The sequence below is a fragment of the Stegostoma tigrinum genome, chromosome 47 (genome assembly GCF_030684315.1).
Source record: "Stegostoma tigrinum isolate sSteTig4 chromosome 47, sSteTig4.hap1, whole genome shotgun sequence".
Classification (NCBI taxonomy): domain Eukaryota; kingdom Metazoa; phylum Chordata; class Chondrichthyes; order Orectolobiformes; family Stegostomatidae; genus Stegostoma; species Stegostoma tigrinum.
The window spans coordinates 5,790,915-5,816,971 of NC_081400.1; the positions used below are offsets into that span (position 1 = coordinate 5,790,915).

General features: G+C 47.8%; 1 protein-coding gene across 2 annotated transcripts; it reads left to right on the top strand.

The window, feature by feature from the left end:
• Nucleotides 1–1,141: 1,141 nt before the first annotated feature.
• On the top strand, nt 1,142–23,132 carry ensab (endosulfine alpha b). 2 transcript variants are annotated; one of them, XM_048525638.2, is made up of 3 exons: nt 1,142–1,446; nt 16,614–16,739; nt 18,756–23,132. In XM_048525638.2, exons 1-3 carry the CDS (start codon nt 1,390–1,392, stop codon nt 18,921–18,923), a joined length of 351 nt encoding a protein of 116 aa, XP_048381595.1. In that variant the 5' UTR covers nt 1,142–1,389; the 3' UTR covers nt 18,924–23,132. The 2 variants fall into 2 exon arrangements, with proteins under 2 accessions (XP_048381595.1, XP_048381594.1); XM_048525637.2 differs by having other exon boundaries at nt 1,155–1,446; nt 18,753–23,132.
• The last annotated feature ends 2,925 nt before the right edge of the window (nt 23,133–26,057 follow it).

A 26,057-nucleotide genomic window follows, 5' to 3' on the forward strand; every position in this document is an offset into this window, starting at 1 on the left:
GCTTTGGGTCAGAGTCAGTGTGTATTTTAATTTTGAGATTGATAGATTCTAGATAGTCGGAGAATTGAGGGAAAGGTCAGTGATGTGCTCATAAGTAAGGGTTGCATCAGCTGTGATCTTGTTGAATGACAGAGTGGGTCTGAGGGACTGAATGGCCTGCTCCTGTTCCTATCGCTTATGGTGCTGTGGGAATGAGTAGATATTGGCTAGAGGAGTGAAATTTTCCAAGGATCCTTAGACAGCACCTTTCAAATCCAAGGCCTATACTCCATCTAGAGGGACAAAGATGGCAGACAATTGGGAACACTGCCCGATGCATCAAGCCGACTTGGAAAGACGTCAGCTGTTCCTTTGGCGTTGCCGGGTCAATATCCTGGAACTCTCTCCTTGGCATCACCACGGGTGTCCCTGTACAGCAAAGGACTGCCATGGTTCACCGCCTGTTCAAGGGGTAACTAAAGGATGGGCAATAATGGCACCCGAGCCAGCGACAATCAGGTGCCACGAGTGACTGGAAAAGTAGACCTCGGCCAACAGCACAGATATGATGGGCCAAAGGGCCACTTTCCATTCCATAAAACCTTGTGCCTATCGCACAAGCCTATCAGAGCCTCCCTTCAGTTTAATGGGTAGATAAATGCAGAAAATAAGAACAGTGAGGGGAGTCCCCATTGGCAATCCCTTGCCCCATTTCCTCCCTCTGCGGCAGCCCCGCAGCATGTCAATCAGGTGAAGTAGGTGGGGAATGAATAAGCTCTGCCCTGTATTACGATACGCAGTCGTTCATTGGTGGGGAGGTTTACGGCGTCCAATTGGTCCGACCGTTTGCTAATCAGGATGTTGGGACGTTACTGGCTAGACAAACCGTCAATCGTGAATGCGGACCTCTCGTTAGCCACGGCGCCCGTCTATCAGGTCAGCAGGGCAGGCATTGCTCGGATCTTCGGCACGCTATTGGCTGGGGAGACTGTCAATCAGGGGAGTGGGCTGGATAACCGAAAAGGACACACCGCTTACCATTAGCCAAACCAACCGTCAATCAAACGAGGAGCCGGTAGAGAAACGGGAACGGCAGGGGTCAATTGGTCGGGGCCACTGTCAGTCAGGTGAGGAAAGGTGCGATTGGATAGGGCGACCGTCAATCAGGAACTGACAGGCGGGCTGTAGGCACTACTATCCAGCCACTGCGGCGGCCATTTTTGGTGGTTGGTCGGAACGCGCCGACAGGTTTAGGGTTGACGCTTCTCCTTCTGTTCACCCGTTATCCTCTCTCGTCTCGATACACTGACTTTACAGAACTCTATTGTTTTCGGCAACAAAACAGGGCGGTTAGAAGTAAGAAGGAGCTAAAAGGAAACGCAGAAAGCCGATCGAAACCGGCCTTTCGGCATGTCGGAGAATCGTGAGCCGGAGACGCAGGCGGAGGAAACCGGCGAGGAAAAACAGGTGGGCCGTGAACAAAGTGCTGAGATATTACATTTCCTGAAAACAAAAAAAAAATGAAGACGGAGTCGCGCGATTTTAAGTCGCGGCCACCTCCTCTTTGGCATCAGGAGGTCCCGCCGCATTCCCCACCCACATCCGCAGGTTCGCTGCTGATTGATCGAGCTGTTTGCCGGCGGCATTTTATGATTGGTCGAAGGGGTAGGCCGTTGTGCCATAATTGGCCCGAATCCTTATCAATCAGACGATAAGGCGGTATACGACATAATGATTGGTACGGTCTCTGTCAATCAGGGTATGGGGCAATGTTTGGCGTCGTGATTGTGATGCCCAGTGTGTTGTTTGGTCCCAAACGGCCGTCAATCACGGTACGGGGCTGGTACTGGCGCCTGTTTGGTCCAAATCTGCCGTCTTGGGGTGCGCTGAAGAAATTGATGATTGGCACAGATCGCTGTCAATCAAGAGGGACTGCAGGGGTATGTATTTCTGGTTGGTCCAAATAGACGTCAATCAGTTGAAGGGGTTTGTGCTGTCCCCTGATTAGTTCGATACCATGTCGATCAGCCGGGCCTCAAGGATTATCAGTTTTTTTTTATGGTTCGCCATGTGGCTTGGTGTGTTAACGAGTGAAAAAGAAAATCCGTCTAATGCATCCCCTGTCTTGTGGACTTAGGGACGGAGGGAGCGTGTTCCCGTTTTGTGATCTTAGGTGGTTAGAGGGGATTTTTCATTCAATTGTCATCCACGTAGGAGCATTATTCGGCCATTCAGCCCATTGAGTCTATCCCTGCCATTCAATGAGAATGTGGTCGGTCTGATCATCCTTAACTCTACATTCCTGCCTTTTCCGCATAGCCCTTGATTCCTTTAGTGATTAAGAATCTGCTTATCTCCCCTTCGTACTTAGGGCTGTCCACTGTAAAGATCCACTCCCTACAGAGAGAAGATATTCTGCTCCATCTCTGGCTTAAATTGTTTGACCCCTTGTTCTGAGGTTATGTCCTTTAATGCTAGACTTCCCTGAGAAGGGGAAACAATCACTGTTCCTCTACCACACAAACAGAAATGGAAATTGCTGGAAGAGCTCAGCAGATCTGGCAGCATCTGTGGAGAGAATTGAACCCGAGTCCCTGGTGGAACAAGGCAGGTGTAGTTTTGTAGGTAAGTTTATTGCTGGAGAGGATTGCAATACGCTTGAACAAATCACGACTGAGTGAGGATGTATTAGATTTAGGAAGTTTAGAATTTTGATAAATCCCTGGGCCTAGATTGCAGGCGCTCTGATGTCAATTTTCAAATCCTCTCTGGACACAGGAGTTGCACCAGAGAACTTGAGTATAGCAAATGCTGAACCACTGTCCAAGTGGGGGATAAAAAGAGAACTAAACACTACTGAAGCTCTCTGATGAAGGGTCTAGGCCCGAAACGTCAGCTTTTGTGCTCCTGAGATGCTGCTGGGCCTGCTGTGTTCATCCAGCCTCACGTTTTACTACTGAATCTAAACTCAGTGGGAGGAGCGCTATAGGCAAAAGTTCCAGGGATGGAATACACCTCTGCTTGGAGAGGCAAGGGTCAATCATCGATACTCAGCAAGACTTTTGTCAGGGGAAATCACAGCTGGCAGGTTTGTTTAATTTTTCCAAGGAGGTGAACAAATGCAGTTTGAACAAACAGATATCAAGAAGGGTCTAGGCCCGAAACGACAGCTTCTGTGCTCCTAAGATGCTGCTTGGCCTGCTGTGTTCATCCAGCTCCACACTTGGTACTTGCTGTGATCTTATTGAACAGCAGAACAGAATGGAGGGGCCAAGTAGCACTCCAGACACTGGTGGAGGGCAGAATGGGAGAGCCACCAGGTGAGCCCTGTAGTGGCCATACAGCACGCAAAGAGGTCTTTCGGCCTGTTATGTATCCACCGGTCATCAAGCACCAATCTACCACTGCCGTTTTCCAGCCTGTGGCCCATAGCATTGTGTGCCATGTACTCAGCTAAATGCGCCTTCAGTAACATGGTCTTTCCTGCCTCTACCACTCTGTTAAGCAGAGGAAAAAACTATCTTTCTGAAATCTACAGCCCTTGACTTAAATCTCTGCCCTGTGGTAATTGACCCCTCTACTAATGGGAAGAGTTTCTTTATGACCCCCCAGAACCTTATACACCTCAATCAGCTGCTACACCTGACCCTGCTGGCTCCCGCTCCTCGCCACTGATAAACTTTTTTAAAAAAACCCTACGATAGAAGCTGTCTTCTCACGGTGTCGGAGCATTGCTCTTGGAGGTCAGTTGGGAAATACAAGTCAACCAGGACAGAACAGAATGTGCAGAACCCAGGCAGCTTGCGGTCTCCTCACTGACAAAGTGGCAAGACGGGCTGCACAATCACAATGCCCCAGTGTCCGTATGTTAGTGCTTACACAGATGATCAAAATGAAACATAAAAGATTCTGAAAGGCTGCCATGGTGGGATTTGAACCAGCATTAATCCAAGCTTCTGGAATACTAATCCAACAACGTCTCCCCAGACATTGTGTCCGTGAGCAGCACTCCAACTGGGAATGATTCTTGGCTTTGAGAAGGATTACAGTGTAGCGATTGACCTGTATCTCCTCCATGGTCAGCAGACACCCATGTTGGGAGGAAACTGGTGTGGCGCTGAAGCAGAGCAGAGGGGCTGAATGGCCTGTTTCTGTGCCTGAGGCTACTGTGTCCTGAAATAAGGATCAGAGCCAAGCTCATGATGCAGCAGCATTGTCCCTCGCCCAGGAGAAGGAGAAGAGGACTGTGGAGTGTCTGAGCATGGGTGGTGTCATATGTGGAGGCAGGCATCAGGTCTGGGAAAGGAGTTACGGGCGAAGGACTGGTATTCCTTGAGTAGTCCTTGCATTGTGTTGCTCATACCATACCTGAGAGATCAGTGTGTTTCTCCTTGTTTGCCTCCTACACCAGATGTGAGGTGAAAGTGACTGCGTTTGACATTAAACAATTTGGGAGGCTGAGGGGTGACCTTACAGAGGTTTATAAAATCATGAGGGGCGTAGATAAGGTGAAGGACAAAGATCTTTCCCCCAGGATGGAGGACGTCAAAACTAGGGGACACATTTATTTTTCAGTGCTTTGAAAAGGACATGAGGGGCGAATTTTGTTTTACGCAGAGTGGTTCGTATGTGGAATGAACTGCCAGAGGAAATGTTGGATGCAGGTACAGCTACAACTTTTAAAAGACGTTTTGGATAAGTGCAAGAATAGGAAAGGTTTGGAGGGATATGGGCCAAATACAAGCACATGGGACTAGTTTAGTTTGGGAACATGGTCGATGTGGGCATAAGATGACAGAAGAAAGATTAAAAGGGACCTAAGGGACAACTTTTTCGTGCAGAGGGTGCTGCGTGTATGGAACAAGCTGCCAGAGGAAGTGGTGGAGGCTGGTACAATTACAACATTTAAAAGGCATCTGGATAGATCTGAATAAAAATGGTTTAGAGAGATATGGGATAAATGTTGGCAAAGGGAGCTAGATTAATTTAGATATCTGGTCAGAGTTGACTAGTTGGGGCTGAAGGCTTCGAGCAACTTTGGCAAAACCAGTCAGTGTGAATTGGTGGGGCTAGGGTTGGTGAGTGGGGAGAAGAATTTCTGTTGGTTGCAGTCATTCGTAGCAGTTGGCTATTGGAGGTCAGTTGTTTTAGTCCTGGGACGTCTCTGCAGGAGTTCCTCAGGGTAGTATCCTAGGCCCAGCCATCTTCAGCTGCTTCATCAATGACTATCCCTCCACTTTAAAGTCTGGAAGTGGGGATGTTTGCTGATGATTCCACAATGTTCAGCACCATTTGGGACTTGTCAGATACTGATTCCATTATCTAGGATTTTTATATTGGAGTGCTTATAAAATAGTAGTGGAATCGGCCTCTGTCAGCATTTACAGAATGGAATTTGTGTTCAACAAATTACTAGAATTCTTTTGAGGATGTAACTTGTAGAGTTGATTGGTGAAGATAGAATGCAACTTATTTGGACTTTCAGAAGGCTTTTCATGGAAGAAATTAAAGTGTGTGTGAGGCATTGGGAATGGTGTATTGAGATGAATAGAAAGTTAGTTTACAGACAAGAAACAAAACGTGGGAATAAATGGGTCTTTTCCTGAATGGAAGGCTGTGACTAGTGGGGTCAGTCCTAGGACTCCAGCTATTCACTGTATCCGTCAGTGATTTAGTTGAGGAAACTATATATATAATATCTGAAACTTTGCCGATGAGACAAAACTAGGTGGAAGGGTCAGCTGTGAGGATGATGCAGAGATGTTGTAATGTGATGTGGACAGGCTGAGTGAGTGGGCAAATACATGGCAGCTGCAGTATAACATCGACAGATGTGAGGTGATCCACCTTCGTAGCAAAAGTCGGGGGGCTGGTTATTATTTGGCTGTAAACTAAGAGAGAGGAGAATGTTCAACGAGACCTGGGTGCCCTCGTGTGCCAGTCGCTGAAAGTAAGTGTGCAGCTACGGCAGGTGGTAAAGAAAGCAAACTGTTTGCGAGAGGATTAGAGTACAGGAGTAAGGATGTCATGCTGCAATTGTACAGGGTCTTGCTGAGGCCGCACCTGAAATAGTGTTTAGCTTTGGGTTCCTTATCTGATGGAGGATGATTCTGCTGTAAAGGGAGCACAGCAAAGGTTTACCAAATTGATTCCAAGAATAGCAGGACTGACATTTGGAGAGAGATTGAATACTTAGGATTGTACTCACTTGAGTTTAGAAGAATGGGGGAATATGAGAATTTTACAGATTTCAACAGGATGAGGTAGGTTAGATACATTAATGATGATCTTGATGGTGGGAGAGTCCAGGACCAGGGCACATAGTTTAAGGATAAGGGGTAAACTTTTTAGGATCGAAATGGGGAGAGGTTCCTTCTGCCAGAGAGTGATGAACCTGTGGAATTCACTACCACAAAGCAATTGAGGTGAGAACATCGATAATAAAATGAGGCTGAATGAACTGAGCAGGCCCAGCAGCATCTCGGGAGCACAAAAACTGACGTTTCGGGCCTAGACCCTTCATCAGAGAGGGTGATGGGGTGAGGGTTCTGGAATAAATAGGGAGAGAGGGGGAGGCGGACTGTAGGTGGAGAGGAGAGTATAGGTAGGGAGGGGATAGGTCAGTCCAGGGAAGACGGACAGGTCAAGGAGGTGGGATGAGGTTAGTAGGTAGGAGATGGAGGTGCAGCTTGGGGTGGGAGGAAGGGATGGGTGAGAGGAAGAACAAGTTAGGGAGGCAGAGACAGGCTGGACTGGTTTTGGGATGCAGTGGGTGGAGGGGAAGAGCTGGGCTGGTTGTGTGGTGCAGTGGGGGGGAGGGGACGAACTGGGCTGGTTTTGGGATGCGGTGGGGGAAGGGGAGATTTTGAAACTGGTGAAGTCCACATTGATACCATTGGGCTGCAGGGTTCCCAAGCGGAATATGAGTTTCCGTTCCTGCAACCTTTGGGTGGCATCATTGTGGCACTGCAGGAGGCCCATGATGGACATGTCATCTAAAGAATGGGAGGGGGAGTTGAAATGGTTTGCGACTGGGAGGTGCAGTTGTTTATTGCGAACTGAGCGGAGGTGTTCTGCAAAGCGGTCCCCAAGCCTCCGCTTGGTTTCCCCAATGTAGAGGAAGCCACACCGAGTGCAATGGATACAGTATACCACATTGGCAGATGTGCAGGTGAACCTCTGCTTAATATGGAAAGTCATCTTGGGGCCTGGGATAGGGGTGAGGGAGGAGGTGTGGGGGCAAGTGTAGCATTTCCTGCGGTTGCAGGGGAAGGTGCCGGGTGTGGTGGGGTTGGAGGGCAGTGTGGAGCGAACAAGGGAGTCACGGAGAGAGTGGTCTCTCCAGAAAGCAGACAAGGGTGGGGATGGAAAAATGTCTTTGGTGGTGGGGTCGGATTGTAGTTGGCGGAAGTGTTGGAGGATGATGCGTTGTATCTGGAGGTTGGTGGGATGGTATGTGAGAACGAGGGGGATCCTCTTTGGGCGGTTGTGGCGGGGTGTGATGGATGTGTTGTGGGAAATGCGGGAGACGCAGTCAAGGGCGTTCTCGACCACTGGGGGGAAAGTTGCGGTCCTTGAAGAACTTGGACATCTGGGATGTGCGGGAGTGGAATGCCTCATCGTGGGAGCAGATGCCGTGGAGGCGGAGGAATTGGGAATAGGGATGGACTTTTTGCAGGAGGGTGGGTGGGAGGAAGGAGGTGTATTCTAGGTAGCTGTGGGAGTTGGTGGGCTTGAAATGGACATCAGTTACAAGCTGGTTGCCTGAGATGGAGACTGAGAGGTCCAGGAAGGTGAGGGATGTGCTGGAGAATGCCCAGGTGAACTAAAGGTTGGGGTGGAAGGTGTTGGTGAAGTGGATGAACTGTTCGAGCTCCTCTGGGGAGCAAGAGGCAGCGCCGATACAGTCATCAATGTACCGGAGGAAGAGGTGGGGTTTGGGGCCTGTGTAGGTGCGGAAGAGAGACTGTTCCACGTAACCTACAAAGAGGCAGGCATAGCTGGGGCCCATGCCCTAACCCATTCTTCCTCTCACCCATCCCTTCTTCCCACCCCAAGCCGCACCTCCATCTCCTACCTACTTACTAACCTCGTCCCACCTCCTTGACCTGTCCGTCTTCCCTGGACTGACCTATCCCCTCCCTACCTCCCCACCTATACTCTCCTGTCCACCTATCTTCTTTTCTCTCCATCTTCGGTCCGCCTCCCCCTCTCTCCCTATTTATTCCAGAACCCTCACCCCATCCCCCTCTCTGATGAAGGGTCTAGGCCCGAAACGTCAGCTTTTGTGCTCCTGAGATGCTGCTGGGCCTGCTGCGTTCATCCAGCCTCACATTTTATTATCTTGTATTCTCCAGTATCTGCAGTTCCCATTATCAGTGAGGTGAGAACATTGTGCTTTGAAGAAGGAGTTAGGTGTAGCTGTTGTGCCTAAAGAGATTCCTTGATGTTCAATGGCATTACCATCACTGAATCCCTCACTATTAATGTCCTGGGGGTTTCCATTAACCAGCAACTAAACTGGCCAACCTGTCCAAATACAGTGGCTACAAGAACAGGTCAGACGCTAGGCTAGGAATCCTATAATAAGAACTCCCCGTGTGACTCCTACCCCCACCACCAAGCATGTCCCACCATCGACAAGGCACAAGTCAGGACTGTTTTAGAATACTCCCCACTTGCCATGGATGAGGGCAGATCCAACAACACTCAAGAAGCTTGACACTGTCCAGGGTGAAGCAGCCTGTTTGATTGGCACCACGTCCACAGGCGCGCACTCACTGTGCCACCGACGCTCAGTTGCAGCAGTGTGTACCGTCTACAGACCGACTGCAGCGATTCACTGAGGTTCCTTAGACAGCACGTTCCAAACCCATGACCTCTACCCCTTCGAAGGACAAGGACAGTAGATACATGGGAACACCAGTCCCCTGCCATTTCTCCTCTGAGCCCAATACACACGCATACACTATCCTGACTTGGCCATTCCTCCAGGATCAAAATCTTGGAACTTCCCTCCCGAACGGCACTGTGCAGGGTGTTAGGAAGCATCTCACCCCTTACCTTCTCAAGGAGGGGGCAGTTAGGGACGGAGAATAAAACAGGACCAGCCATCATTACCCACATTCCCCCTCCCTGAATGATTTAAATAGATTAAAATATCCAAATCAACAAGATTAATGTAAGCAGTCCCCGAAGGGGCCCTGCAGTGAAAGACATCAAAGGAAACTCATCAGATTTAAATTCCAGAGTATCATTTTGTGGGGTGCAGACTCCACACAAACAGTCACCCAAGACTGGAATCGAGCTCAGGTCACTGTGAGGCAGTAGGGCGAACCACTGAGCCACTGTGCTGCCCTAAAAATCCTTTTCTCTTTTAGGCATCAAGATTAAGTACAGGCCCCAGGATGCCGGGGAGAACATAATGGTTGAAAGATAATTGTAGAGGTATACAAATGGGAAGGGTCCAAAGGGCCAATTGCTGGCAGACAGGACTAGATTAATTTAGGACATCTGGGTCGGCATGGACGAGCTGGACCGAAGGGCCTGTTTCGATGCTGTGTATGACTATAATTCAACCACCATGGTTCCCATCTGTCGGGAAATCCTTGTTTCTGTAATCTTTCTCTATTTACTTCCCCTGTTTACCTGCTACTCCTGCTGTGGCCAACTGCAGCTCATCCCTCCCTACCCCCAATCAAACGCCCTGCACTTTACTATTTATGGTTCCTGACCTTTGGTCGAATACTCGTATTGGCATTTTAGCAACTTTTTTTTAACCCCACCCAGAAAATATTCGGCAAGGAAGTGACAAATGATTGCGTGGTAAGGTATGAGCGGGTGGGGGTGGTTGTTTGCATGGGTTAATGATCAGTGTTCTTGCATTGGGCCATGCACATTGCCTGCAGCCTTACTCTGCTTGTTTTGCCCCAGCGATCTAAATCTGCAGCCTGAGCTCATGGTTCTAAAAAGATGTCTCTGGGTGTTGTTGACAGAGCTGTGCCACCACAAGGGACAGTGAAGGGAGGGCAACAGCTGCTGCCAGCCCCAGTGCTGAAATTGGGATTTGCCCAATTTCCAGGGCTCTGTCTCCTTCCCCGGTCCAGGGCCCAGTTTCAGGCAGGCCCTGGGGACCTCATGTGGCATGCAGACGGTCATCTAGCCAGGGTGTCTCCGCGAAAGGCTTTTGCAGTTGCGGTCCGGCCAAATCATTCAGCTGCATTTGTGAGCCGATGTTTCAGCTTTACTGTATGAATAAAGCAGCCACTAACACCGCCCCTGAACTCTGATGTCTGAGTTGTGGTTGTCAGACGAGAGAGGGTGACAGAGTCAGGCAGGGAGTGTAGGGATTTCAGGGAGTTACTGAGGTGGGGGCGGGTGGTTGAATCCTCAGATGAGAATCAGTTTTAAAAAAAGACACACTGACATAGACCACAGACGTTACAACCCACTGTTGAGTCATGTCCAGATTTCTCTTGAGTGTAGTGACAGGATGGTTTCTGTTCCTTCTGATTTGTGAGTAAACCTCTGTTTTTTACGAGTGGTCTATGTTTGACAGCAAACCTCAGACTGGAGGCCTGGTCTCCTCTGCAGAGACCAGCGTATTAGACTTGCACTACACGGGCATGTGCGCACACAGTCTGAGCACTTTCCAGTTGCTATGCTTTAGATGGGGAGCACAGTCACACAAACGCACACAAGAATAGCAGGTCAGAGTTGTAGTTTGCTAGCCCTCCATAAACAGTCTCCACCCTTTCCAGGTATTTTGTACATTTCTTGCCCTTTTAGCCTGCCATCATTCGGATTCGAGGCTTCCCCTTGAGTCAGGGGCTGTAGGTCTCCAGATTTGCCCTTCCCTCATCACTCTACAATCCAGCGGCCTCTGATGAAAGAATGACCCTCAGTTAAGGAAACCAAAACCGTGCAATTCTCTCTTTCTAATGTCTTGTGTATGGTTGTAGCAAGACTTCTTCTATACTCCAGCTCCATTGTAGGGAAGACCAGCATTGTATTGGCCTTCCCAATTAGAGTCATAAGTTGTACAGCATGGAAACAGACTCTTCAGTCCAACTCGTCCACGCTGACTAGATATCCTGAATTAACCTAGTCCCATTTGCCAGCATTTGGTCTATGTCCCTGTAAACCCTTCCTATTCATATAACCATCCAAATGCCTTTTAAATGTAATTTTACCTGCCTCGCCCACTTCCTCTGGCAGCTCGTTCCATACACGGACCACCTTCTGCATGTAAAGGTCCCCCCTTTTAAATCTTTCCCTTCTTACCTTAAACCTATGCCCCTGTAGTTTTGGACTTCCCTATCCTGGGGAAGAGACCTTAGCTATTCACACTATCTATGCCCCTCAGGCTTTGATCAATCTCTATAACGTCACCCTGTAGCCTCTGACACTCCAGGGAAAATAGGCCCAGCCTATTCAGCCCTCCCTTTAGCTGAAACCGCCCAAACCTGGTAACATCCTTGTAAATATTTTCTGAACCCTTTCAAGTTTAACAACATCTTTCCTATAGCAGGGAAACCAGAATTGAACGTAGTATTCATTTGCCGTACCCGTGTGCTGATTTGTATTTCACATACAAGGACACATAGTTATTCTTACTGTCTGAGCGGGCAACCTCACACTTTTCTACAGTACACCACATCTGCAAAGTTTCTGCCCACTCACTTTCACCTGTCTGTTCCATCACAACTTGCTGATGGTACAGAGGCAGGTGGGACAGCAAATTTGGCAACAACGCAGTTTCTACTCCAGCACCCCTACATCCGAGCCGTCAGATGTAGATTGTGTATAGTTGGGGTACCCGGAACTGATCCCTGATCTATTAGCTAACCTTAGAATGATCCATTTGTATTGATTCTCTGGTTGGTTGACCAATTTTTTATCCTGCCAAAATATCACTTGTATCCTGACTGTTTTATATCTTGCCTTATGGAAATTCAGATCTGCTACGACTTCATTTTCCCCTTTATTCTTCTATATCCTTAAAGAACCCTCATAATTTTGGCAAAGACAATTTTCCTTTCACCAAACCATGTTGACTCTGTCTGATTTATATTTTGATTTCTAAGTGTCCTTTTTTTTGTCTTCTATCCCAAAGGTCAATGCAAATTCCTGAAAGTACCTGCAGTAGAGTTGTAAGCACAGAAACAGACCCTTCAATCCAACTCACCCATGCTGACCAGATATCCAGAATTAATCTAGTTGCATTTCCTTGTTTTGGATTCAGAATTTGCTATTTACTCTTTTATTGGCTGATTTTCTCTTTTACTCCAATTTTTCCTTCTGTTTTATTCATCCTTTACTGGTTTCTAAAATTTTCATAATCTTCAGGCTTGGCTTTGCATCTTTGTGCATCTTTTCATGAATGCTGCCCTTAAACCTTTCTTTGGGTAGGGTGGTAATCTCCACCTGGTCTCTGCTTCTCAGTGGAATATATCTTGTTGTTGAGTTGCTAAAAGATCTTATAAGGTCTTCCACTTATAACCTGCCTTTTAATCTGTTTTCTGTGTCCACTTCAGCCAACACTGCCTTCACTCTTACCCTATTACTGCTTTAAGTTTACGCAGTGAAACAGGATATATCATTGGAGGTTTTCATAATGTAGGAAGGACCTAATTTGAGCTAAATTGAATACCTAAATAATGTGTTGAGGTGTGAACCAGGCAGCAGAAGTTCTGGTCATTGTAACACACAGTTTGATCTAAATGCCAGTGCAGTCTGAATGCATGTAGTGAACAATAGATCTTGTTTTTGAAATAAAGTATTTTAAGCTTGCTGCAAACTGTCTGGTGCAGCACTTTGACCTTCTGGGGCGCCTCAACACTTGTAAAACTTACAAAAGGTCACTTTAGCCCTGAAAACTGTGGGTTCGTTGTTTGATCACGTTTTTAAACCCAGGCCCCTGTCCTCTCAGGAAGATAGGTGATGGGGCACTGAATGACCTTGCAGAGTTTTAGAGCTGTACAGCATGGAAACAGATCCTTTGGTCTAACTCATCCATGCCAACCAAATATCCTAAATTAATCTGGTCCCATTTGCCAGAATTTGGCCCATATCCATCTAAACCCTTCTTACTCATGTACCTCTTTGATTCTGTTACGGCCACTGTGTTCTCACTGGCATCTTGGGGCCACTATTTATCCCTTGACGTCTAAAAGAGTCTTTTTAGGGCAGCACAGTGGTTAGCATTGCTGCCTCATGGTGCCAGGGACCCGGGTTTAATTCCAGCTTTGGGTGACTGTCTGTGTGGAGTTTGCACATTCTTCCCTCATGTCTCTATGGGTTTTCTCCAGATGTTCCAGTTTCCTCCCACGGTCCAAGTTAGGATGGATTAGCTGTGCTGGATTGGCCGTGCTAAATTGTCCCGTATTTCCCAGGGTATGCAGGTTAGGGTGGATTGGCTGTGATGAATTGCCTCATCCTGGCTGGGGATGTGCATGTTAGTTGAGTTAGCCATGGGAAATGTAGGGTTACACAAATAGGATAGTGAGGTGGGTCTAGTGGGACGCTGTTTGGCGGGTAGGTGTGGACTCAATGGGCTTATTGGCCTGCCTCCACAGTATAGGAATTCTTGAAGATCTGTGTCGTGATTGCTTTGCTGTTTGTGGGAGCCTGCTGTGCACATGTTTTGGCTGTGAGAATAGTGATGGTGGTGGTGGAGTTTCCTGAGGCATTGGTGGTAAAGCTGAAATCTTGAACCTCTGAAGAGGACAGGACCTCTTTCCCCAGGAGTGTTGCTGACTCCCAATGAGGAGCTGCCAAGGGCTTTGGAGAAGCGGACAGAAATGCAGGGCTTTGGACAGGTCACCAGTGCCACAGCCAATGGATAAGTCGGATCCCAGATTGAAATCTGGTCTGGTGGATATTTAAAGCAAAGAATTTAGTTAGTGTGGTGGTTATTCATTATTAAACATTATTAAATAAGGCTTCAGATTTTCTTTGGGAACTGAGTTATCATGGGTTAATCTTAGCATAGAAAATGCAACGGTTCAACATTTTGCACAGTTTGGGGTAGAGCTGACTGCAATCATTGGAAAAGAAGACAGATTTATTAAACAGAACAGCGAAATAATATAAACCTAACCAAATTGAGTTAACTAGATATAGAAGACAAGAAAACATCTAAAACAAGGTTTTGCTCTTTTCCTCAAGACCATCACTTTACAATGATTCCTTCGAATTCCATTTTGGTACAACAAACAAGGGCAGGGCTTAAGCAGTTAGTGATAGGGCCTTGTAGTGTTGTGGAACAGAGAGACCTAGAAGTACAGGTACATAATTCTTTGAAGTTTGTGTCACACACAAGAAGGTGGTTGGCACGCTTGCCTTCATTGCTTAGACCTTTGAGTGTAGGAGTTGGGGACATCATGTTGAGGTTGTATAGGACATTAGTGAGGCCTCTTCTGGAGCACTGTGTCCAGTTCTGGTCACTCTGGATATCATTAAACTGGAGAGGGTTTGGAACAGATTTACCAGGATGTTGCCGGGTATGGAAGGTGTGAGTTAGAAAGGTGAGGCTGGATATTCTGGGACGTATTTCACTGGAGTGTAGGAGGCTGAAGGATGGCCTTATACAAGTTTTTATAAAATCATGGGAGATAGAGATAGAGTTAACAGTGGCTGTCTTTTCCCTTGGGTGGACGATTTCAAAATTAGTGGGCACATTTTTATGATGAGAGGATTGAGATTTAAAAAGCCCTGAGACAATAATTTTTTTAAAGTGTTGTTCATGTATGGAATAAACTTTCTGAGGAGGTGGTGGATTTGGGCACAATTACAACTTTGAAAAGACATTTGGATAAGTACATGAATGGGAAAGGTTTGGAGGGATACGGACAGGAGTAGGCAGGTTGGACCAGTTTAGTTTGGGATTATGGTCAGCATGGACTGGTGGGACCGACATGTCTGTTTCTGTGCCGTATGACCCTGTGACTATGACTCTGACTCTGCCATTTGTGGCTCATTCTCCCTCTTTTCATTCCTGTCAATTGTGGTCTCCCCTTCCTTGAATACACTCAACTCTGAGAGCTTAGACTTTCTCAGCTTTTTAATTTATCACCAAACACTCCTGACCTGGAAGTTGCACAGGGGATGAAACCTTTCTACTGAATTAATTGTGCTCTCCCTGAACTGTTGTGGAGAGAAACTATATTTGCCTCAGCTGGGCCTCCTTCAAACTGACCAAAAACACTTGATTTTAGCTTGGAAAGACAAAAGACAAATCTTTGATCTTTCTGAATCCAACTAACACACCCCTCCTAAACCACACAGTAAAAACAGTAATCCATTGACGTTGCTGACTGACGCACTCTGAATTAGGTCACTATTCCAGAAGGAATGTGTGACCTAGTTACTCTTTTAAACCCTTCAGGAAAGTAAACAACCTCAAACCAGTTTCAGTTCCAAGTTCTCAAAATGATTATCTGCATGAAGTCAATCAGAATTCTCCAGCAAAGTCCCTGTTAGCTGTCTGTGCAGACTTGAGCGTGCATGGTCTTCCTGAGCTGAAATTGAGCATATTTCACAGAATAGCCACAGTATTAGAGCTCCCAGATCCCCCTTCCTCCTCAAAAGCAGGAAACTATAATCTAATATTTATTATTTTGCCCTAGTTTGCGCTGACCTTGTGTGTATTTTCTTTTGTCAGCCTTGAGTGAGCTTTAATTAGCTTCCCCAAATTTAAAACGGCACCCCCAACTCCTAACAGGACTGTACGTAAACCTCTGGTCTTATTCGGCACTGGTGATTTTCCACCCATCTTGTAACAGAACGTGATTCCTCCCCACCTGAACTATCCTGTCAGTACTGATGAGGAGCATCCACCATGGAGGAAGGGTTGAAAGAGTTAACTTTGGCAATCAGGCCGCACTGATGAAGTTTGTGTTCCCTTGAGTGTGTAAGATTAGGTTTTGATCTAATTGAAGGGTTTGAGATAATTAAAGAGATGGGATAGGGTTATCACAAGATGCTGTTTCCTTCTGGGGTATGAGCAAGAGGGCTGGAGTCCAGAATGGTTTGTGGGAGGTGGGTGTTAACTTAAAGGTGAAGAACCCACATACCACTTGCACCCCCCCTCGCCGGACCAATAAAATTGATGGAGTGGGTGTGGAGACTTAGGGGAGTAGACTGTTGTTGGATGAGGAACTAAGGTAGGTGCCTGGGGTTGAGAGACAGAACTCGGTTGTGATCTGATTGGACAGTGAGACAAACTGGAGGAGGCTTCAGTGGCCATCTCCTTCTGTGTAATCCTCAGTGACTAACATGGAAAATCCCTTCAATGTCTCTGTCGTGTGTGGTGGAGCTGGTTTTCCAACCTTCTGTGTTAATGGCACCTTATAAGACCCCTGGGCTCCTACAATTCCAAACATTCGGAATCCATGTAAAACCTGAGTAAGGTGAGTTGAAATTGAGGGGCTGAATGTCGAACTGTAGAAATGATAGAGCACAGAAACATCTGAGCTGCAGTGCCCCTTGTGGCTGCAGAGTTAATGTACTCAAAGCAAGCGGGCATTTATACTCAGGCAGTGTGTGTATACGTGTGTCAAAGTTATATTTATCCTTTCCTGCATCCCCCCTCAACTGTTTTTCCTCTCACTCTGCCTCGCACCATTTCATAGGACACGCAGGAGAAAGGGGCGATGAGCCCGGAGAAGGCAGAGGAAATCAAACTGAAAGCCAAGTATCCAGTGTTGGGTCTGAGACCTGGGGGCTCGGAGTTCCTGATGAAGAGACTGCAGAAAGGGGTAAGGAGCGTGTGGGGTGTGGAATGTGATACTGCGTGAGGCTGCAGATGGCACTCCCCGCTCTGATGGTTGCTACTTGCACATGAATACATATTCCCCTGACCAGAGTGCTGACACCCCAGGAGTCTGATCCCAGCTATCCCTGGGGACAGCTGCAGCTTAGCACTGAGCCCTGGGCTAGGTTGGGCTGTGACCCACACCCTTCCTGTTGCAGATTTGCTAGTTGGTGTTCGCACGCTGGAGCTCTGGTCTTTTTCACTGCCCTGTGCTACTTCCCTCAACCAGTCCTTGTGGGAGCATGTTCCCTCCTTAAGGACGTTCCCTCTGAATCCCCAGTTGGATTGATCAGTACAGGTAGTTCTCCTATGAAGCGATAATTGCGTTCTTGCGTGACCTTGCACTATAGAAAGTCACCCTTTAGAAAATTGCCACAGGAAATCATGTTATAGGAAAATTGCTATACCTGTACAGCAGAAAGTTTTTATATTATCCAAAAGAGTTCACTATTCATCAATCGCATTACAACTAATTCATGTTAACGAAATACATGTTATAGCAGAACTACCCATATCCAAGTTTGGTCAGGCCCCGCTGTCCAGTTCCCCTTGAATATCTGATTGGATTTACTAACAGCTGATCCCCCCCACTTCTGCTGTCATGCCATCCGTGACAAATTGGACACCTCTATTGTCCTGATATCAGATCACATCCCTCCACCAACTCCTCGGCCTTCCCTTTCCTGAAAGCAGATAGCCTTGTCCTATTCAGCCTTTCCCTGATTTGTTCCCATCTGATAGTTTTGGTATCTCCCTGGTCAGTCATGCTTGCTACTATCTCAATATCAGTTCGTAATGTGGAGCCTGGAACTGATCACTGTGACTCCTGAGTGGGGTCTAACCAAGGGTCGGCACAGGTTTAAACCCCCCAGCCCCCCTTTCTGGTTTGATTTTTAAATAATCGACCCTGTCAATGAGCTGTTGAAGGGGGAGACTGGATATAAAGACACAAGGGCGAAAGGAATCAAAGGATGAGGAAATGGCTGAGATTAAGAAGGGTTGGCAAGAGATCCGAGTGTCCCAACAACATTTCAGCCGAAAGGCTGAGTGATCTGCTTGCATGTGATAATTGCTAAGTAACTTTGCTGTCTTGCCTGCAAACCCCCAAACTGAGTGCACATGATTGTCCAATTAGTTCTCCCATCTCAACGCCCCTGAGTCTTACCCCTTCAACTATTTGTTTAATTCCACTCTTCAGGAAGTCCTGCTTGCATCTGCTCCCATTGTCCTTTCAGGACAGTTGCAAGTACTGCAGAAAGGGCTGGTACAAGGCAGGAGTGTGAGGGAATACTCCCCACTTGCCCTGGATGGGGGAAGTTCAACCCCCATCCAGGGACAAAGCAGTCCCCTCTTGGGTTGGCACCATATCCACAAGCACCCACTCCCTCTGCCACTAATGCCCAGTCGCAGCAGTGTGTACTGTGTACTATCTACAGCGTCTCCCCAAGGCTCCTTAGACAGCATCTTCCAAACCGGGGACCTTTACCCCCTGGAGGGGCAAGGACAGCAGGTACATGGGGACACCAGCCCCCTGCAAGTTCCCCTCTGAGCACCCAACATGTGCACCATCCCAACTGGAAATATATCGGTCATTGCTTCAGGGTCAAAATACTGGAACTCTCTCCCCAATGGCACTAAGCCCCTACACTGCAGGGGTGTTGGGTGGGTGGGGAATCTGCTGTGGGCCGAGATGGCTGCTCACCCCCACCTTCTTCATGTGGGGGAGGGGTCAATTAACAGGGATGGGGCGATTAAACGCTGATCTAGACTGCACCTCCCAGATCCCACAAGTCGGTCACACAGCAGCGACAGGGTCAGGTGCGAACATTGGGCCTCTCGGACCTGCCTGTCCTTTCCTCTTGGTTGTTGCTTCTCCCCCCACACACTGTCTGTCATTGTTTTCTCTATCTTTCTCACTCCCACCCCCCAATGTTTTCCCTTCCTTTTCGCCCTGCAGCAGAAGTACTTTGACTCCGGCGATTACAACATGGCAAAAGCCAAGATGAAGAACAAGCAGCCTCCAAACAGCGGCGCGGACAAGAACCTGGTGACGGGGGACCACATTCCAACGCCGGAGGACCTGCCGCAGCGGAAATCGTCTCTGGTCACCAGCAAGTTAGCGGGCTGACGTCAGCTCAGTGGCCGTGTGTTCCCGGCTAGGGTGGACATTTCACCTTCCCACGTAACATTGGAGGGGGTGGGAAGAACATTAGGTGCAGCCTAAATATTGTGATTTTTTTTTAAAAAGGAAAACAAATATATATATATATATATATATTATATATATCTCTGTACACAGAAAGGAAACACAAATTAAACCCAACAAATGGCCCTTGCACACTGGTGAAGCAACCAGATCTGATTGGGCTTCATTCCATTCACACTCACTCACACAACCCCGCCCCCCCATCTCACTCTCTGTGGCTCCCAACGTCTGTGAAAGAGAGGGTCAAGGAAGGATTGATGAGGGGCTGGGGGTTGCTGTTTGTACGCAAGTCCAGCATCTCCTCCCCACCCCCCTTCACTTCTTCCCCGCCCCCTCCGCCTCTGAGACAGGCCCTGAAATTTTGCATAGGTCGGCACTTTATTGGACACTTTTTAGAGACAGATAAAGAAATGCACAGTCGTAAACTTGAGTTTTAAAAAATGAAATGAGCCGTGAGGGGGTTATTTAGGGTATTGTGTTTTTGTTCCCCCCCCCACTCAGTCTGGTGTGCATGTGTTTTGTTTTTCAATTTAAATCAACTCTGCTATTGTCCTGACTGTTTTTAAAAACCTGGCTAGACTTCTCTGGCTGCTGCAACTTTTTGTTTGTGACCATGTGTGTAAGCCTTTTGACACTCGTTGCAGCGGGGAATGGTTCCACGACTTGCCCAAAGCATACCGGCTGCCTAGGCTAGACTGACCACCACCTTCCCCCTCCCCGACTTGTCGTCATGTGTATCAACACGTTGCGAGATGCTGCTCTGTCCTTTTGCCAAAAGCAGAACAGAAACAAATGTATGTTGGGCATTTCTAAGGAGCAGGTGTAGATCCTTACTGTCCCTCTGGCCCATTATGTTGTTCAATACGTTTAGAGCTGATCATCTGCCTCGGTACCATTTCCTTCCCCACATCCCAATATCTAGTCACGAGAGCAGAAATCTCCACCCGTTGCAGACCCCAGGAGAGTTGAAACTTGTCAACGCTCTCTTCTCTCCTGCCCATCTCTTGTGACATTTTGACAGGATAGTGATTTTTTTTTTATTTTGAGTGGAGCAGTTAAAGGGAGAGGATTGGCTAGATGTTTGGTTACGGGGTGTGGAGGGTGTGAATAACACTTCTAACTTCCCCCCCCGCCCCACCGCATGGCCGCTCCCTGCAGCGTGACTGTTGACATGGGAAAGTTGCACAGGACAAATGTTTGATGCTGTAATTGGTCGAGAGCTGCATAAATGCTGGCTAAACTTGGGGTTGGGGGTGGGTAGTTTTGGGCTTTTAAGAGCTTGTCTGGCTCCACTTGCAGTAGAGCCACTTAACACTTGTCCTTGTTTAGCGAGATGGAAATGGCAGAATCTATAAACCTTCAAATCCAGAGCAAGTCAGCCCTGTTTGGTTTTTTTTGCGGCTGAACCCCATGGAGTGCTGTGTTGGTTTTAATTGATTCACCACCTCACCCCACCCATGTAATTTTCTCTCTTTGTTTTTTTTTTGATTTGGGTAAGATGTGTGGCCCTGTCCAGGTACAGATCTCAGGAGCCTGTCCTCAGGTAGCAAACCCCCCCAGTCTGGGGTGCAACGGACACAGAGAATCTGGCAATTTTAACCCGGATGGCATACAGAGCCTTGAAACTGGACCTGAAACCATGCTGTGCGAGCATTTTACTTCCTGTCTGGGCCAATGGAGGAGTGGGGGAGCTATGTGACTACTTATAAATCTGGCTGTGAGAGAGTTTCCTCAAAGAATTAGTAGTGGCTCAGCCTGCCTCTGACCACCACAGCCCAAAAATAGGATACTAGCTGCTTATCTCTGAAGCTGCATATGTTTATATTTTCTTTAAAAAAATACGCACAAATTTGAAATGGTGGTGGTTCCGAAGGGGTTTCTCCTGGGAAATGTTAGAAAGTTTTGGTGCAAGGTGACATTAGACTGTGAAGGTTGGGCAGAGGGCAGGTGGGAGGGGAGTGCTGTGTCTATAGCCCATATCCTACATGTATGTCTCAGCCACTGGGTAGGTTGGGTGGAGAAGAAATCTTGCGAGATCCATCCAGTAGGGAAAGCAACTTCAGCGTGACTGTTGACATAGTAAAATTGAACGGAACTTTGCCTTGAGTGAGGCATCCCTTGACCCGTGCGCGCTCCCTCTTGCTGTTGTTGGCGGTGGATTCTCTCCCTTTCCGAGCACTGTGTCTCCCTTTGTCACCCCCTTCCCCAGGATATGGCTCGGTACACTCTCGCAACATGTGTCTGCCCCCTGCTTTGTTGACTGCTCATTCCTCCCAGCCCTTGACTTTCTCCTTGTCTGTCGGGGCTCTGTTCTCCTGACTGGAGATTGGCGTCTGTTTACCCCACCCCGTGACCTCGCTGCCACCCCCAACTTTCACAGCTGAGACCCACCCAGATTGAATTCCACCTGCACATTTTGTTTCTCTGCCCCTTCAGAGTCCTGCTTGTGTTGGTGAAGAGTTGCAGGCTATGCATCGGGAGGAGGTGTGTCACCGAGGCCTGAGGCAGCTTTGCTGCGTTCCAGAAAACCCACGTGGAATTGAGTGTTTGAGAGAGTTGCTATTCTAGATAACTGTCTGATAATGGGTCAGCCTTTGGAAGGTTCCTGGGATTAGGAAGTAACTGGACTGGCTGCAGACTCTGAAGTGATAGGTGTGGGGCCAAGCAGGTGTGGCTCTCTGACAGAGCAACTGGAGCGAAGACATGCCCTTAGCTGAGGGGAGAGGGGGCTTTGGGCTCTGTCTGAGGAACTGGCCTTGGCCGAAGTTGGACCAATGGGAATAAACTTCTGTGCGCTCCCCAATGCGCAAAGGTCCTCGTTAGGTGGTCTGGGCAGAGTCCCCCACCACAGGGTAGAAGGTACATATTGCCTGAAGCACAGTGGATAGGCTGAAGACAGCTTTACTCTGTCTGGCCCCATGCTCTCCCTGTCCTGGGAATGTTTAATGGAGACAGTATTGAGGAAGCTTTACTGTGCACCTAACCCTGTCCTGGGAGTGTTTGATGGCCGGGCTAGGGGGGGGAGCAGTGTAGAGGGAGCTTTACTCTGTCTACTCCTGTGCTGTCCCTGTCCTGTGAGTGTTTGATGGGGGTGCAGAAGAGAAACCTTGCTGGCCCAGCCCTGTAAGCTGACACTGAGCCGGCCGGGTGGAATGTGGTTTTGTTCTATGAGTTGGTGTGAAGGCTGTGTCTCCCACTGGAGCGGTGTCCCAGCTGCTGAATTGTAACCAAGAGCCTTGGTTAGCGTGGATGTGACTAAGTTGACAATTGTTGGGCCCTTTTCACTTCAGCAGCATGGAAGCTCCTGTGAGCTTGGCGCAGCATTCCTGCTTAGGTCCCCCTCCCTACAGACCACTGGTTGACTCTATGCTGGATCGCTGCGTGTGCTGGTGACTGCCCCCCCCCCCCCCCAACACACCCACACACGCAAAACTGCATTTCCCTCACCTTTTCATGAGTCAAACTGGGTAGGAGGACTGTTTGTGCTTCCCTCCTGCTCTGGGAATGACCCTGTTATCCCCAAAACGTGGGACATGGCCCCAGCCAACAAAGGCAAGCATGGAGCATTAGTGGAGGCTGGCTCCGATTTCCTAGGGTGGGCAAGTATTCCCCCCCCCCCCCCCCCCCCCCCCCTACCCTCAGCCTGGTGACAACATCACTACGTTGACTCTATGTGACCCTAATACTCCTCCACCTGGTTCAACCTGTAGAGAAATCGGATAAATCTGAAGGATACAGGTGGCGAAATTGAGGTGGAGGGGGCATATCCTCCTATTTCCTTGCCTGTCATCACTTGTGTGGTAACCTCCGGCTCATGGTGAGAGCTTGAGGGCCACTGACTGAGAAACGGAGCGTCGAGAGGTGGTACACACGGTGTGTGGGGCCAAGGGGCGGTGATAGTAGGACAACATATCTCAAACCAAACTGTACCATGGAGAAGTCAGAACGAGTGAGCTAATAAATTGTGACCCCGCCCCCTCACCTGTGAGGGTAAAATGAGGGGAGAACTCTGGAATTTCATGATCATTGCCTATAATGTAAAATTACTTCTGTTTCATAGTGTAGGTAGAAGCAGCAAGCAAGTTTTTTTTGTCAGTATTTGAAATAAATTTTACATCGTTTTACTGGTTACCCAGTGTGTGTGTTCATGATGCCGCATGGGGTCTTAGCATAGACACTCTGTTCGGATGGTGCAGGACATTGGGTTTGCAGTTTTCACAATGCCTGCCACACTCTTGCACCTCTAATCTCCATGTCCCTGTAAAGGAGGTCATCCCTTCCTGGTACTGCCTTGTATTAGTGTCAGTACTGAGGGAGCAGGCACTGTCAGATGGTTAGTGCTGAGGGAGTGCTGTACTGTTGGAGGGTCGGTGCTGAGGGAGTGGGCATCATCAGATGCTCGTTGCTGAAAACATAAGTATCAATCTCTGATATAACAAGGTGTAGAGCTGGATGGACACAGCAGGCCAACCAGCATCAGAGGAGCAGGAAAGCTGACATTTTGGGTCTGGACCCATTTCTAAAGAAAGGTCCAGACCCAAAACGTCAGCTTTCCTGCTCCTCTGATGCTGGTTGGCCTGCTGTGTTCATCCAGCTCTACACCTTGTTATCTCAGATTCTGCAGTTCCTGCTATCTCTGTATCAATCTCTGATCGTTGTTTGAGGAAGACAGACCCAACGTGTTATTACCCATTGCCTGTAAAAGTTCACTCCTTCTTGAATGATCTTCACAAAATGTATAGAATTTATCTTGTGTTTCCATAAAGTGAGAAAACTGTCACTGGACGGAGTGAGTTCTTTATGTTTCATCCTTCTCCCCTTTCCAAATGTACTCAGTGGGCATTGCTGAACAATTGCTTGTTGTGGTTTGGACGGTATTGCTATGCCTTGCCAGTACAGAAATGGACCATTGTTGCTGTGGTACATTAGAGGTGGAGAATGTGCGGTAGGGTCTGTGATGACAGACCACCATCTGGTGGTGGACTTCCCTCTTCCTTGGGTCACAGAGTCATACAGCATGAAAACAGACCCTTCAGTCCATGTTCCCAAGGTAAACATTGTAACTGCACCCATATCCACCACTTCCTCTGGAAGTTCATTCCACACACTAATAGCTGTTTAAAAAAAATTCCCCCATGTCCTTTCTAAATCCTTCTCCTCTCACCTTTAAAATATGCCCCCTAGTTTTGAACTGCCCCACCCTAAAGAAAAGACATCTGCCATTCACCTTGTTTATCCCCTTCATGATTTTTATTGACCACAATAAGGTCACCCCCCCCCCCCCCCCCCCACCCATGCTCCAGTGAGAAAAGTCCTAGCCTATCCAGTCAATTTTTACATCTCAAACCCTCCATTCCTGGCAACATCCTGGTAAATCTGAACCCTTTGCCTGCTTAATAATATTGTTCCCATAACAGGGTGACCAGAACTGCACACACTATTCCATAAGGGGCCTCACCCACATAATGTCTCAAATCCTGTACTCAAGTTCTGAGGCAGGGTCAGTGGACCCAAAATGTTAACTCTTTTATTCCTTCACAGAGATGCTGCCAGACCTGCTGAGCTTTTCCAGCAACTTTGTTTTTGTTTCTGTACTCAAAACGTCTGAGCAATGAAGGCAAGCGTGCTAAACGTCTTCTTAACCATGTTGTCTATCTGTGACACAAACTTTAAAGAATCATGTACCTGAACCCCTAAGTCTCTGTTCTATAGCACCATGCAGAGTCCTACCATTAACTGCATAATTCATGCCCTTTGTTTTTTTTACCAAAATGCAACTCCTTGCATTTATCCAAATTAGTTTCCACCTTCCACTCCTCAGCCAATTGATCAAGATCTCTGGAATCTTAGATAACCTTCTTCGCTGTCCACTATACCAACAATTTTCCTCACACACATAGCGATGTTTTCAAAGATCCTACTTCGGAGGAAGAGCGCTCCAAAAAAAAATGACCAGCGAGAGAACATTCCTCCTTGAGCCCATTTCAAATAGGTGACCTCTGATTTTGAAGCAGTGTTTGCTTGTTCTATAATCCCTCATAACAAGAAATATCCTCGCAATGTCCAAAGCAGCAGCTCACCAGCACCTTTTCAAGGAGCATATACAGATAATGCTAGCCCAGCCAGAGATGCTAATGTCCCTCTAGTAAATTTAAAAACAAATCCGTGGCTTGGTTAGGATCACTATATGTTAAGCTCACTGATAGATCACCACATGCTCCTCCCTTCTTGTGTGACAAGACCTGAGTGTCATGGTGTAACAGTCTCCAAAGGTTGGCATGTAGGTGCATCAGGTAGTGAGGAAAGTTAACAGCATGCTGGCCTTCATAGCGAGAAGATTTCAGTATTGGAGTAGGGATGTCTTGCTGCAGTTATACGAGGCCTTGATGAGGCCACACCTTGAGGATTGTGTGCAATATGGGGGTCTCCTAGTCTTAGGAAGGACCTTCTTGAATTTGAGGGTGTCCAGCAAAGGTTCAACAGACTGATTCCCAGGATGGCAGGACTGACATATGAGGAAAGACTGGCTCGACTGGGTTTCTACTGGCTGTAATTTAGAAGCATGGGGAGGGCAATCTCATAGAAACATAAAATCCGGATGGGACTGCACAGGCTAGATGTGGGAAGAATGTTCCTGATGTTGGGGAAGTCCAGAACTCGGGGATCACAGTCTAAGAATAAAGGAGTAAGCCATTTAAGACAGAACAGGAAGAATTTCTTCACTCGGAGAACTGTGAACCTGTGGGATTCTCTCCCCCAGGAAGCAGTTGGGGCCAGTTCATTAGATATAACCAAGAGGGAGCTGGACGTGACCCTTGCGGCTAAAGGGATCAAGGGGCATGGAGAGAAAGTGGGAATGGGATACTGAGATTGCATGATCAGCTGTGATTGTACAGAACGGTGGCGCAGGCTCATGAGCCAAATAGCCCACTCTGGCATCTGTTTTCTTCAAGAGCATGTCTTTCCCTCATGGAGGACATCATCGACTTCTACTTTCAGATGTATCCAACGTCTCCCAGGTTGAATCACTGCTGCCAACATCACCACCACCTCCAC

What these genes read in the sequence shown, in the direction of transcription:
- ensab (XM_048525637.2), top strand. Translation starts at nt 1,390, where the DNA reads ATGTCGGAGAATCGTGAGCCGGAGACGCAGGCGGAGGAAACCGGCGAG. An exon ending in AAACCGGCGAGGAAAAACAG is followed by an intron (nt 1,447 to 16,613) that starts GTGGGCCGTGAA and finishes ACCATTTCATAG; the next exon opens with GACACGCAGGAGAAAGGGGC. An exon ending in TGAAGAGACTGCAGAAAGGG is followed by an intron (nt 16,740 to 18,752) that starts GTAAGGAGCGTG and finishes TTCGCCCTGCAG; the next exon opens with CAGAAGTACTTTGACTCCGG.